General features: G+C 41.7%; 1 protein-coding gene across 3 annotated transcripts in view; it reads right to left on the reverse strand.

Annotated features, from left to right (window-relative positions):
- The window catches only part of TTC7A (tetratricopeptide repeat domain 7A), a 184806-nt gene that overhangs the window by 57994 nt on the left and 112376 nt on the right, over positions 1 to 14436 (reverse strand). For all 3 annotated transcript variants that reach the window (XM_064446062.1, XM_064446061.1, XM_064446063.1), the window contains 2 exons: positions 4665 to 4781; positions 625 to 722 (listed from right to left, as the gene is read on the reverse strand). In XM_064446062.1, the coding sequence (XP_064302132.1) occupies positions 625 to 722; positions 4665 to 4781 (215 nt within the window). The remainder of the gene's footprint in view (positions 1 to 624; positions 723 to 4664; positions 4782 to 14436) is intronic.

A 14436-nucleotide genomic window follows, 5' to 3' on the forward strand; every position in this document is an offset into this window, starting at 1 on the left:
GACGAGAGGAAATGGCCTCAAGCTGCGCCACGGGAAGTTTAGGTTGGATATTAGGAAAAACTTCTTCACCGAAAGGGTTGTCAAACATTAGAACAGGCTGCCCAGGGAGGTGGTGGAGTATCCATCCCTGGAGGTATTTAAAAGAAGGGTAGATGTGGTGCTTGAGGATATGGATTAGTGGTGGACTTGCCATTGATAGGTTAGCAGTTGGACTCAATGATCTTAAGGGTCTTTTCCAACCTTAACGATTCTATGATTCTATGAAATCTGGGGGGAGGTGAGGGGGGAAAGAAGAAGGAAAAAAAAGGACTGAATCACACAGTTCTTGCAGAAGCATACTGAACTCCCATCTAATACCTTTCATGCCCATCTCAGCTTTGTAAAAGAAAGCAGGAATCCATATCTTTGCTTTATGCATGGGAAGCCAAGGTACAGATAAACTACAGTGACACCTTCTGCAGCGGAGATGGCCCTGGAGACAGATCTGGACCTCCTGACCACCAGCCCAGCAAACACATGTGCGTGCAGCCCCCTTTCCCCCCCACCTCGCCAAAGGAAATAAAGCATTCCTCCCTCGCAAAAGCATGCATTTAGGATGGGAAAGCACAGTTCTTGTTTCCTCACCAGAATCAGTATCATGAGCATCCGGTAGCGTGAGATGCAGCCCGTTATGCTTTTTAATCACTGGTGTTTCGGTCACACTACTTCCTTTCTCAGAGCCACTGTAAAGAAACAAAACTGTGTTACCTGGCCACCTTCCAGTGGAGAGACAACATCTCCTCAAAGTCAGCAATAGTCTCATCTAGCTGCTACTGGAACTGAAAACTCAAGCTGTCCAGTTGCAGGCAATCAGCTTCTTGAGTGTTGTTTTAACACCTGCACCCTGCCAAAGGACAGGAAGCTCAGAGAGACAGTGCCCAGCAAGGGCTCCAGGGCAAATGCCAGTATCAGTTTATGTGGCTGTTGGGAGTCTTTGCAAACTACTGGATGAGGAACATGTTGGCAGCTAGAAACCAGACCAAAGGAGGCCACGCAGCAGCCCCATGCCCAGGAAGAACCATCATCCCTTGGGCTTGTCTGCAGAAGGATTTGTTCCCAGATCTGCTGTGCTGATCCTTTTGAAATAGACCAATTACCACCTTTCACCCAGGTGCTAATTTCTTCATTTCAAAGGGACTGTTTTCTCCTCTTCCACCTTAGTTCTGTTCAGAGGAGGAAGATAAAAGTTACCACATAGCACTACTTTATGAAAGGAAGACTGTCTAGTCTGCTCTTCTACCAGATTTCTGTCCTCACAGGAGACATCCTCCAAAGGGAATCTCAAAATAAATTAAAAAAAGAAGTGCTTAACAAAAAAACCCACCACCAAACCACCAGGAAAAAAAAAATTACTGCAGACCTCCTGAGCCTTCCTGTCACCACATACTCTGCCATCCCTCCAGGATCAGACGGTGATGATATCTCCTCTCATCATCCATTAAGGGACAAAATTTCATAAGGAAATGTGACTGCCCTGGCTACTGTTTCTGGCACATTCCCAAGCCTGCAGCTCAGCCTTTGGACAATAGTCCGCCCATGAAACAAGCTTTCAGAGTCATGATTGCTGTGGATGCCCCATCTTCCAGTCTGATCACTCATTTGGTAGGGATTGCACAGGATTCCCTTGGCTTTATGTTAATCTAGCAGAAGAATTAGCTGGGGACTGCTCTTTGGTTTTAAGCATGACTATTCTGTTATCGCAGAAACAATAGCAAAAATAAACCAAGTCTTGTCCTTCACAGCTAACAATCTAGGACTGAAACCCACTTACTGTCATTCATCATAGTGGTAAATCATGTTTCAATAGCTAATTAACCTTTTACGTGGGCTTTGGGATCAAACATTATGGTTTCTATTAACAGACCCTGAATTCTTGGGCATTTGACTGCTTGCACAAATCTCTGGCCTTGACTGGGCCTCCCTCCCTTCCATACTGGTTCCCACACTGACATCTCATTTGAGACTATCATGTGGTGACAGATACAAGGGAAAAATCAAATTCTCTGTCCTGCACCTCTGTCTTGCCCAGCCAGGATTAGCTCAAGCGTCATTATCCTGACTGGGGGCTGCTGGTGGAACCACAGGGGCATTTCTGCCTTGCTGGGGTGTTGCACATGCAGGAACATGGCAGCTGTGCTTCAAAATATTACTCCCACAAGGCAAGCGCTGCGTTGATGCAGCAGCCATCACCACAAAGTCACTGTTCAGGCTCATGGCTGAACACCAGCTTATACACAAAGGACAGGTTAGGAGATTGGTGGATGGGGTAAGTTTGGCCACAGTAAAAACTGACCACAGGAAAGCATGATGAGGTGGCCTCAGTTAACAAATATTCATCTCAATACAGTCAGCAGCATGGCCTTTCAACTGCAAAAACAGACTGAAATCCCAGCCTGAAAACCAAGTGGACTGCATTGTGCAAACCTGCAACTCCCAATGGCTTTATGCTGGAGATGGGCTGAAGATGAACTGCTCCTACCAAGCTGCAGTACAAGGCCTTCAGCCAAGAAAGCTTTTCCATGCGCCACAGAAGGGACAGTAGCCAGATAATTTGCCTTCTGCATACAACGCTGGAAAGGCTGACAGTGGGACATTGCCACTCCACTGCCTGTATTTTTAAAAGGTAGTTGAGACAGTGCATAAAACGGTCACAAAAATTGCTGAAGGAAACACTTGGTTGTGAGAGACTGCAGAGGCACCAGTTTATCAGAGAGAAGACAAGAGGGGGCTTTGAGCATGGCATATGAATAGTTGCCTGGGGAGAAAATACTGGGCCCAGAGAGACACTTTAGTCTAGCAGAGTCATAGTAAGATTGCAAAGCAGGGAAACTTAGGCCAGGCAAACACCAATAAATGTAACTAAAGTGCAATTTAATTGTGTAGGCGATTAGCTACTGATTGAACTAGTAAAGAGTATTGAGTGCAACAGCTCTCAACTTCATGTAAATACAGGCTTCTCTTTTCCAAGAGGCCCTAAAAAATGTCTGTGTCCAAGTCTCACTGATAAGAATTCCCCGTAAGTTCCTTTGCAAGCCCAACCTGGAATAGTTTACGTATTTGTTGGCTGATACTGCTGCAATTCGCTTAATACAAGGGGCTTCTTGGGTCACATAATCAGTCTAAAACTGCAGGTGCCAAGTTCATTCTTGTTACCTTTCAAAAGTAGTACTTCCCAATACAAAATATTTGCACAGTATTTTTTGAGAAAGCCAAAAAGTCCCAGTGGGAATAGCAGTGAAATACACATTAGAGTTCCTAAGAGCAAAAGAAAAGCAATTTGTTTTGTTTAGGCTTCTATGGCTAAAGCTTATCAAAAGCCTCTAAAGCTATCACATCTTGGGTTTTAAGTATAATGGCCAAAGCACAGCTTGGGATCCGAATGAAGTCCAAAATTTTTTGTCTGTTTTCCAGTGTACTCTCTTCAGTCTCAGGTTTGCAGCTCCCCCTTGCAAGAGTAAATCTTACTCAGTCCTAATTGTTCAGCATGGATTTGACCAGCTTCATGAGGACTACTCGTGGGTATAAAGATTATTCATGTGAGATGTACATGACTGAATCCTTAGCTAAAGAGACTAGGGCCTAAGGAAATCAATAATTCCAGCCTTTAAGAGACCATTTCTATGCTGCTATGTAAATATCTTGATTTTTGTGCTTGGTCTGCCTCTTATTAGCTAAATCAACAAGGAATTACTAATAATCCCTCAAGGACAACGTGTATATAGACATGCATCATTCTGTACATATACTTCTAGTGTTTATAAAGCTTATGTAAATGTATACAGAAATTGAGGAACAATACAAGCTTCATCACTGTGCTGTCACGACTGTTGTCATCAAGCATGCTACCCTTCCCATCAAACACAACCTCTATCGACATTGAAGGTGAGAGGTAAGTACAGTCTTGCGATAACATTGCCAAGACAGTTGTACTGTGGTAGCATGACTGGGACAACATCCAAATGGTGTGGGAAGGAAGAAAATCCAACCTGGTAACTTCCACGCTTTCTAAACTTTTCCTTTTGGAGGGGAGCAGATCAGAGGGAGGGAAACAAACAGGGAACCTAGCACTGTTTAAATGCAGATTTACTAGGACAAGGGAAGGGAGAAAGATGCTACACCCTTCATTCCTTTCCTTGTCCAATTAGCAGCAGGCTAGGCAACCAGGGTGCAACCACAGCATATGATAGAGTCTTGGCCATGTGCCTTTCCTTAGCTCACTCAGTTCAGGACTGTGTCACCCCCACAAATTCCTGTGTGGTGCCAACTACTGCAGACTGTGAACAATAGCTGATGGATGCTCAGACTATTGGTTAAAAAAAAATCACAACTGCCCTCCATTCTGGACATCTGAATAGAGATGTTTAGACATTCAGATCAGAAATTCTTGGTTCAAACTGCTTCTTTAATGTAAAAATCTTGATGTTTTGTTGTGTTTTTTTTTTAATCATGCCTATTAAAATCTTGCCTTTTTTCTTTTAATCACAGCTAGAAACATTACTTATGTTTCTTTTTAAACAGTACTGTTTATTACCCTTTTTGCAAAATAACTTAAGTATCTAGAAAATTGAAGATAACTGCATCTCCATTATGAAATGTGAACTTGTTAGACATTGGAGCAAGCCTACCTGTGCTGTAAAACATTATATACCATCTGCCACATCTGCAACATATGTCTGCACGTCACCAGAGCCTCTTCAGGTCCTTTATGTATCCATTCCAGTTTTACTTTGGTGAAGAGTAAGCTGCAGAAAAAGAGTAACTTCTGTTTTACTGGCATCTCATAAACGTGAAGAAGCAGTATCACTCTAGCAAGATCCTGGCAGCCAGCATTTTTACTTGCTTTGTATGTACAGCAATAAAAGAAAACACCGTAGCACAAAACATTTCATTTGGCTCAACTTTGATTCCCTGCAAGGAGATGAGAGGATTAACAGTATTCCTCAGTTGCAGTCAAACTTGCATCACAAAGTTGGCAGGACAGTGTTAAAAGCAACACATTGCAAAGCTAACAAGGTGAAACATACAGTGAATCTTATTTTATTTTGGACAGCATTAAAAACAGAATAAAAAGGAATTGCCATAATACATATGCCAGACTTTTCTTAGTCTGTTGTCTTCCTATAGCACTGGCTTATATAATAAATTTCAGACAAAAAACCCAACACACTTAATATATGCAGACAATTATGTAATGCCTCACAGGAAGGAAACATGTTTTCTTAACCCCAGCTGGCGATCATCTCATGCCCTTGGCAAGACAGCTGATAGCCCTTGTACATTCTTATTCTAGGTAGTGTAACTGCTGCTACTATTCTTACACCTAGAGAATACATGCTTGCACAGGCCACTGGAATTCAGCAGAATTAGGTCAAGTAGCGGTTAGAAGACAGATTCGGCAATGACACAACCTACCAATTGCTGCTAGCGTGGCTTTTAACACCATCCTTCACAACACCCATTTTAGTTTTTTTTTAATTGCCAAGATGATTGAATTTGTTATTTACTAATGTAAATGTACTTCTCTGCTTTAAATGTTTTCATAAAGGCCAAGATCTACATATTTTGAATTAGCTCAATACGGCTAGCGATTAATCTGCTGGATGCACACATGCATCCATACATGCATACAGCATTAACAGCTGAATGTTAAAAATCCTAAAACCAGTATTGTAAGTGTGACCTGCAGGCTCCTGGGGAATCCAAACAACTTAAGAGACAACTGCAACTGCATAGATGGTGTTAGAGAAGACTTTACAGCTGAATAAGAGATCCTTCACTTGCAGTAATTTGAAATCCGCAGCTAAGGCTCTGTGGTGTGTATCTACAGTAATGTGCTGACATGGCAGTCCCATTCTGCACTAACAGTTTTTTCCCCAAAAAAGCCCTAAGGTCACTGAAATGTGGCCCAACTGTATCAAGCGCTATACGGAAGTCTATTCATGGCCACTGCTACAGTTTGACCTCACAGGACAAGCATTCAACTAAATTCCCCAGATACAAACTTAGGCTAGAAAAGAAAGATCAAGATTCATAATCAAGGGAATTTGTCTTTGTCCTTTACTATTTTATATCCCTACTTTATGTTTTCCTTTGATTTTCTTGTTACTGATCTGAGCAAAACAAATGCTAATAAAAACATCCCCTGCTCATGCAGATACTGACCCCCTAACTGAAAGGAAGTGCCCTCATGATTCAGGTAGTTATTTTTGGGCTAAATCCATGGACTGATCAAAAATTTTGCTGGGCAAAGAATATGATAGCGGACACACTCTTTAAGAAAAATGAGACTGAAAATGAGCAGTTAACAGTGGAAACTGGGCAGTGATGCATGCTGCTCTGTATCCCTTAGTTAACTGGGCTCATAAGAACAAAGATTGTTCTAATACAACTGAACATAGAATCAATCACTTAGGAGCAAGAAATAGATATATACATATATATATTTTTTGCACTAGCAAGATGAGAGGTTATACCCTGGAGTGTAACAGTATTATAAAAGATAGCTTCATGAACATGAAGTTCCTGAACAACAATGCAGTCAAGAGGTCAAGCAATCCTTAGTATCCATATACGGAAGTACAATCAAGTAGGAGCTGGAAGATGTGGTTATTCCTTTTCACAGCATCAGCAAGACACTTACTACAATCCTGTTTCTAGTTCTTGCTCTTTAACTCCAAAAGAAGACTAAAAATGGGATGAGTTTCTGAAAAAGGTTGTGCAAGTGATCTGAGTGTTAGAAAAATGTATTTCATCAGAGGCTTAAGAAGCTCAGTTTATTTGGTTTAACCGAGAAGCAGCAAATAAATTATTTTGACCCAGCCTGTGAGCACCTTCATGGAGAAATATCTAATTATGAGTCTTTGATCTAAAAGAAAAGATACCAGAAAATCCAGTGATTTGTTGGAAGTTGAAACTAGTCAAATGGAGATTTATAAATAAATGCAGACACATAATTATCAAAGCAAATAATCTTTGCAGCAGCTACCTTGCATGCACAGTAAATTTTGTAGTCTTTAGAGCCTTTTCAGCAAGACAGGATAACATCTGGAAAGCAATGCTAATGCACCAATAGAAGCTATGGGTTTGATACATAAGCTCATGAGGGAGCTTCTTCGGACTGTGCTGTGCAGAGGGGTGAGACTGCATCATCACCTTCCTTCTGGCAATTAATCCATTAAAAATATTCTACTAGTCCAAGAAACTACCACATTGAACAATCTATGCTATCTTAAGCATACAGAGTATTTTTTTAAACCACTACAAACTTTCAGAATGAAAGACCTTCTAAAGCACTGTATGACCCTCCTTGCAGCAGAAGAGTGGTGGTCAAGGAGCCTAAGGCCTGGAGAAGAGTTGTATTACATCCCTGTATAACTCCATGCTCTTGAACGCTGACAGATACCACTCTTAACATTAATGAAATAGAAGAATATAGGAAAGAAGAATCTGTTAACAGTCAAACAACTATATAGGAGGGATATATTAAGGGTTCCTCCTCCCTTTCACATTAGTAGGGATATAGATAGCTTAGTTATCTGCAGGCAATTAAAATCATTATATAGTATATTTAAACACTGCAGTTAAACATTAAAAAGAAACATTAAATTCTCCTCTCCACCACTCTGATGCTTACTGTTTACAATGAGTATATGTCAACTTCTTTGGATGAAGACACAATGTTCTCTCTCAGGAGAGGGAGCAACTAGTGAAACACAGGAAAAAAGCACATCTCTCACAAAAGCATAATGAAATCTCAGCAGAGTATTATCACCAGTCGTAAAGCACAGGCACACAAAAGTTAAAAACAAACAAACAAACGTCATGCAACTTCAGCAACTGTCTGCGGTACAACATTACCAGACCTCAGAGATACCACACGCTGTTAGCTGTTGTGGTAATTCACCTTTGGAATAGTGCTATTCACATTACCGTGCAATAATATAATGAACCAAACCAAAAGGCAAATGGGAAGAATGTAAGGAGCAAAAGGAATCAAATCATACCAACAATAGTAGTAAAAAATACAATTCAACACGATAATTAAAATGAGATAACTAAAATCAGTACATTAGGGTGCATGTGTTGTTTGTATTTCTCAGCTTCTAATAAGTTTTGTAACAGCAAAACCAGATAAATAAAAATATAGGGGGAAAACTGAAATGAAGTAGGTGGCAGTATCACTTATCTCAAACTTATTTTATTACTGAGATAGCACTCTTGCTACAAATAAATCTAATGGGTATTGTGTCATATCACTGTTCTTGTACAACTCTCAGTGGCATACATAAAAATGACGTATGCACAGATGTCACCTTATTATATTTTCTTAATATTATTTTATTGTACTTTTGTATGATGCTTGTAATATTAAGCACAGCAGACTCTTAAAGAGATTCAGCATATAAAAATAGCCCCAAGATTATCAATACAGTCACTGGTAATTCTGTTAGCCTCTGAAAATGAAAACAGAGTAATTTGAGCTAAAGCAAACATATAAGTTACTACTACATAAGCATAGGAAAAGAAAGTAAAAAATCCACAAAACATTCTTCCAATGTGTATAATTTCAGGGACAGTAACAATGGAAAATTACCAGTGCTTACTCTTGATAGTGGACTGTAAGCTCCCTCTCAGAACAGATTTTCTTTTATCATCTATGCAGATAGTATCCAAAGGCTTTTATTCCCTGATGCAACGTCAGGTTACTGCCACAAGCAAACATACATATCTATCACAGTAACAACTCTAACAAATTAAAATCTGTATACAGTTGACTTTGCTGCGATATGAAGCTCTGAAAATTCAAAATTATGTTTCCTAAGTATCCCAAATTTCAGTAGTATAAATGACAAATATCACTATAATATGCCATGCATTCACAAAAAATTAGGGACTGGAATACTGGAAGGCTGATGGAAATTTTCAGGAGAAAGCAAGCTGCTTTGTTTGATTTCAGGAGATATTCAACATTGGTCATTATGAAGACTGATTTCAGCTGCTGATACCATGTTTCAAGGCCTGGCCAGGTACACCTATCTAGCCCTCCTGAAAGTCTTCTAATCGTACATGGCTAAATGCTCAGCCTTTAAGTTCTTTAATAATACTCATGAAGAAAGGAGGCAGTTCTTTGCTGTCATTAACAACCTAATTACTAAGGTTTAATAGTTAATACTTACTATCAGAAGGTTTCACATATGCATATGGTATACTATAAATGCTTATAAGCACATCTGTGGAAGAAGTTGTAAGTTGTTATGTTTAGTAATAACCTATTGACTACTTTATGGATGCTATAGGACTATATAAAGATTTATTAATCAGTTAATTATTGGGACTTTTTAAAGCTGCTTTAAAACTGAGTTTTTAGCATGAAATGTAGTCCTTTAATGACACATTTATACAGCACCACAATGGTATCTCTGTGCCCTATCATCTGACAAGCAATAAATAATGCTAGTACTATAACAAACAATAACACATTCAATTCATTTCAAGGCTGAGAGACTAAATTAGGAATAATTAATATTATGCAGTCATTTATCTATATGTTTTGCCATTCACTGGCTGCTTATAACCCCTTCAGTTTTTCAGAGCTTGTCAGCAGCTGTTCAAATATCTACATGTCTTCGAGCTTTACCACATCAGGGCCATCATTCCCCAAAGTCTTTCATTATTGACCCAGATTTGCCTACCTACACACAGGGCTGCTGAGTTGCTTTGGATTTTGAATACAAAAGGAAACAAAACAAAACACCAAAACCAGCAGCAATATGTCCCAATTCACAGAGACAATTATGTACATTAGCATGAACCATCGAACTTCTGCAATAAATATTTGTTTCTTTCATTAAATGACAGATGCATCCACCTGTTTGTTTGTTTACAGACATTTGCCTGGAGAGAGAAATTGGAATCCTAGTCACAGCTCCTAGGACAGCAAATGCACTTTATTGAATGACTGATTGATTGGGTGTTGGAGCAGCATGCAACTGCCACTGGACAGCAGAGCCCAGCTTACCCTCCTACCTCTTTGAAGCCCAGAAAAATATTCCACATCAGCTCCAATGAAAAGCAGGAGAATGTCACAACCTGGATGGGTAGACGGCCGAAGGATGCTCTCTGAGGAACTGGGAGGCATGTATTCAAACACCCAGTATTTTAATCACCGAACTCTTGAATTGGTTTCTTCCCCTTTAAGGTAGCAGATGCAAAAGAATACAGGTGGATACAGGATATAGACTGACCTAACAGAGCTGGAAATAGGATCGAGGAGATAAGAATGATCAAGGTTTTGGAATGCTTGTGTTATATGGAGATAGTAAATAGAATTCTCATCCTGGAAAAGAGATTGAGAGAAGAGACGACAGATTTATAAAATCATGAATAGCATGAAGAAGATCAGGAAATCAAAGCAGTCTGTGTTGCTTCAAATAAAAGTAGTAAGGAATATCCACTAAAGCAATCAAGCAGTGGATTTAAAATGAGCAAATGAAGTGCTTTTTCATACAACACAAAAGTAAAGTGCAAAACCCATTTCTACAGGATGTTCTGGAGCAGATACATAAATAGGTTCAAAATGGGATTAGATAAATTCACGGATGACAGGCCCATCAGGGGCATTAAACACAACCTAATGCAATCTCTGGCTCCAAAAGCCTCTGAACCACTCAGCTGACAGAAGCAGGGATGACATATGAGGGGTAGGATCATCCTACTGCCATGTATCTACATGCTTTTCCCTGTGCACTCACCAGATGCCCTGCTGAAGAGAGACAAGCCCTTAGTTTGATCAATAATGGCCATTCTTACATTTTGATATGGTAGAAATATGATTGCAGCCCATGTTCTTTTTATAACCCAGATTGTCTGGTCTTGTTTTATCTACCAGTATGAGAGGACGGTGTATCTGGAACTGTAGTATCTTCACAGCAAATTAGCTGCTCAGTTTATCAGTTGCTGAGTTTAGCTTCAGTGGTGAGTCACCTATACAAGCCAAATAGTTCATGCATACTGTTTCACCATAACCATTATGGTTTCATTAACCTTCCTAGAGCACCTGCTAAAGCCCTAGTCACATTATCAATAAGAAAGTTGGCAAAATTGGGAAGCTGCTTTTAATCTCCTGCATTTTTGTTGAAAAAAAAATCATAATCAGAAGTTGCTGTCTTCTCAAATAACTCAGTGCTTCTTACAGTCTCCTGACATTTAAGGGCACATTCTCTAGTTAAGTTAATGCCAGCAGCACTGACTGCAACGTCCTTTTATAACTTCATGCTGTGCCACGTTATCTATCACTTTCCCTACAAAAATAAATTGATCATATACTTTTACAGACATACAGTCCTTTTTTTTTGGTGGCTCACTGCCCATTTACTCCCCAATATGAACAAAAAATAAAAACAAGCAGCCTGGTGGCATGTCCAAAGAACTGTTGACTTAATTTTCCCACCCAGGAAAATTAGCAGACTCAGAACTGACATCTCCTTTAAAAGAATGTCCTGCTTAGAGCCCCAGTCTTGCATGACAACAGCAATTCAGCTGACGTTGCTCCATGAACAACGATTGCAACAGCACAACACAGAATAAGAACACCTTTAAGAGAGGTAGATTCTAGGCTATTTAAAAGTTTACATGATGAAGACATGCAGGGAGGAAATACGTGTGGCCGAAGCTCAGAGTTGAGGCTGGCCAGTACCATGAGGGACAACAAGAAGGGCATTTTTAAATACATTAATGGCAAATGGCAGGCCAGGAGTAACACTGGACATAGACAAGGCAAAGACATTTAATGCTTTCTTCACCTTGATCTTCAACAGCAATGGTGGGCTCTGGGCTAGAGAACCCTGACTGTGGGAATGATAAACTCCTAATAAACCCTGAACTTGTGCAGGAATTGCTGTTCTAGCTAGATCTAGCTAGTAAGTCGATGGGGCCTGATGGGATTCATCTGAGGGTACTTAAAGAGCAGGCTGTTGTCATACCAAGATCTCCTCAATGCATTTTCAATGCTTTTGTGTATCTGGAGAGTTCCCAGTTGACTGGAAGCTGGCAAATGTTGTCCCAATTTTCAACAAAGGCAACAGGGTGACTCCAGTAACTAGGCCCGTCAGTCTCACTTCTGTGCCTGGCAAAATTATGGAGAATAACAGAATCTCAGAATGGTAAGGGTTGGAAGGGACCGCTGGAGGTCATCTTGTCCAACCCCTCTGCTTGAGCAGGGACACCTAGAGCACAGGACTGCTCTAGGTGGGTTTTGAATGTCTCCAGGGAAGGAGACTCCACAACCTCCCTGGGCAGCCTGTTCCACTGCTCTGGCACCCTCACAGGAAAGAAGTTTTTTCTCATGTTTAATTGGAACTTCCTCTGTTCCAACTTGAGCCCATTGCCCCTTGTCCTGTTGTTGGGCACTACTGAAAAGAGCCCAGTCCCACTGTCCTGACACCCACCCTTTAGATATTTATAGGTATTTATTAAATCCCCCCTCAGTCTTCTCTTCTCCAGGATGAACAAACCCAAGACTCTCAGCATTTCCTCATGAGGGACACACTCCAGTCCCCTGATCATCTTGGTAGCTCTCCGCTGGACTTGCTCGAGCAGTTCCCTGTCCTTCTTAAACTCGGCGGCCCAAAACTGGACACAGTACTCCAAATGTGGTCTCACTAGGGCTGAGTAGAGGGGGAGGATAACCTCTCTTGACCCACTGGCCACACTCTTTTTAATGCATCCCAGGACACCGTTGGCCTTCTTGGCCACAAGGGCACATTGTTGGCTCATGGTCAACTTGTCGTCCACCAGCACTCCCAGGTCCTTCTCAACAGAGCCGCCTGGCAGTAGGTCAGCTGCCAACCTGTACTGGTGCATGGGGTTGTTTCTCCTCAGGTGCAGGACCTTGCACTTGCTCTTGTTGAATTTCATCAGGTTCCCCTTGGCCCAGCTCTCCAGCCTGTCCAGGTCTTGTTGGATGGCAGCACAGCCTTCTGGCTTATCAGCCACTTCTCCCAGTTTGGTATCATCAGCAAACTTGCTGAGGTTACACTCCATCCCATCATCCAGGTCACAACCCTCTGAGTTCTATTGTTGAGCCGGTTCTCTGTCCACCTCACTACCCACTCATCCAACCCACACTTCCTTAGCTTGCCTATGAGAATGCTATGGGAAACAGTGTTGAATACTTTACTGAAGTCAAGATAGACAACATCCACTGCTCTCCCTTCATTCACCCAGCCAGTCACACCATCACAGAAGGCTACCAAGTTGGTCAAGCATGACCTTCCCTTGGTGAATCCATGCTGACTACTTCTGATAACCTTCTTGTCCTCTACATGCCTGGAGATGACTTCCAGGATGAACTGCTCCATCACCTTTATGGGGATGGAGGTGAGGCTGACTGGCCTATAGTTTCCCAGGTCCTCTTTCTTGCCCTTTTTGAAGATCAGAGTGACATTCACTTTCCTCCAATCCTCAGGCACCTCTCCTGTCCTCCACGACCTTTCAAAGATGATGGAGAGTGGCTCAGCACTCACAGGTGCATCCCATCAGGTCACATGGATTTGCAAAGATCTAGTTTGTATAGATGATCTCTGAGCATATCCTTCTCAACCAATGGTAGGTCTTCCTTTCTCCAGATTTTTCCTCTCTCTTCTGGGGGGCTGGGATGCCTGAGGGCCAGCCTTGGCAGTAAAGACCAAAGCAAAGAAGGCATTCAGTAACTGCCTTCTCTGCATTCTGCGCCAGCAGGGCCCCTTTCTTGTTCAGCAGTGGACCCACTGCATCCCCACTCTTCCTTTTACTGCTGATGTATTTAAAGAAGCCCTTCTTGTTATCTTTGACATCCCTCACCAGATTTTGTTCCAAGTGGGCCTTGGCCTTCCTCATCATACCTATGCATACCCAGAACACATGTCTGTATTCCTCCCAAGTGGCCAGTCCCTTTTTCCACATACTGTGAACCTCCCTCTTCCATCTGAGTTTCTCTAGAAGCTCTTTGCTCACCCACGCAGGTCTCCTGGCTCCTCTGCTTGACTTCTTCCTCCTAGGGATGCACCGATCTTGAGCTCAAAGGAAGTGGTCCTTGAATACTGTCCAGCTCTCTTGGACCCACCACCTTCTGATGCCCTAGCCCATGGGATTCCTCCAAGCAGGTCTTTGAAGAGGCCAAAGTTGGCCCTCTTGAAGTCCAAGGTTGTAACCTGACTCATAGCCCTGCTTCTACCATGCAGTATCCTGAACTCGACCATCTCATGGTCACTGCAGCCAAGGCTACCCCCAGCTCTCACATCCTCAACCAGCCCTTCCTTGTTTGTTAGGATAAGGTCGAGCAGCACATCTCGCCTCACTGGCTCCTCCACTGCTTGCATCAAAAAGTTGTCCTTGATGCTCTGCAGGAACCTTCTGGAT

The sequence above is a fragment of the Phalacrocorax carbo genome, chromosome 3 (genome assembly GCF_963921805.1).
Source record: "Phalacrocorax carbo chromosome 3, bPhaCar2.1, whole genome shotgun sequence".
In the NCBI taxonomy this organism is placed as follows: domain Eukaryota; kingdom Metazoa; phylum Chordata; class Aves; order Suliformes; family Phalacrocoracidae; genus Phalacrocorax; species Phalacrocorax carbo.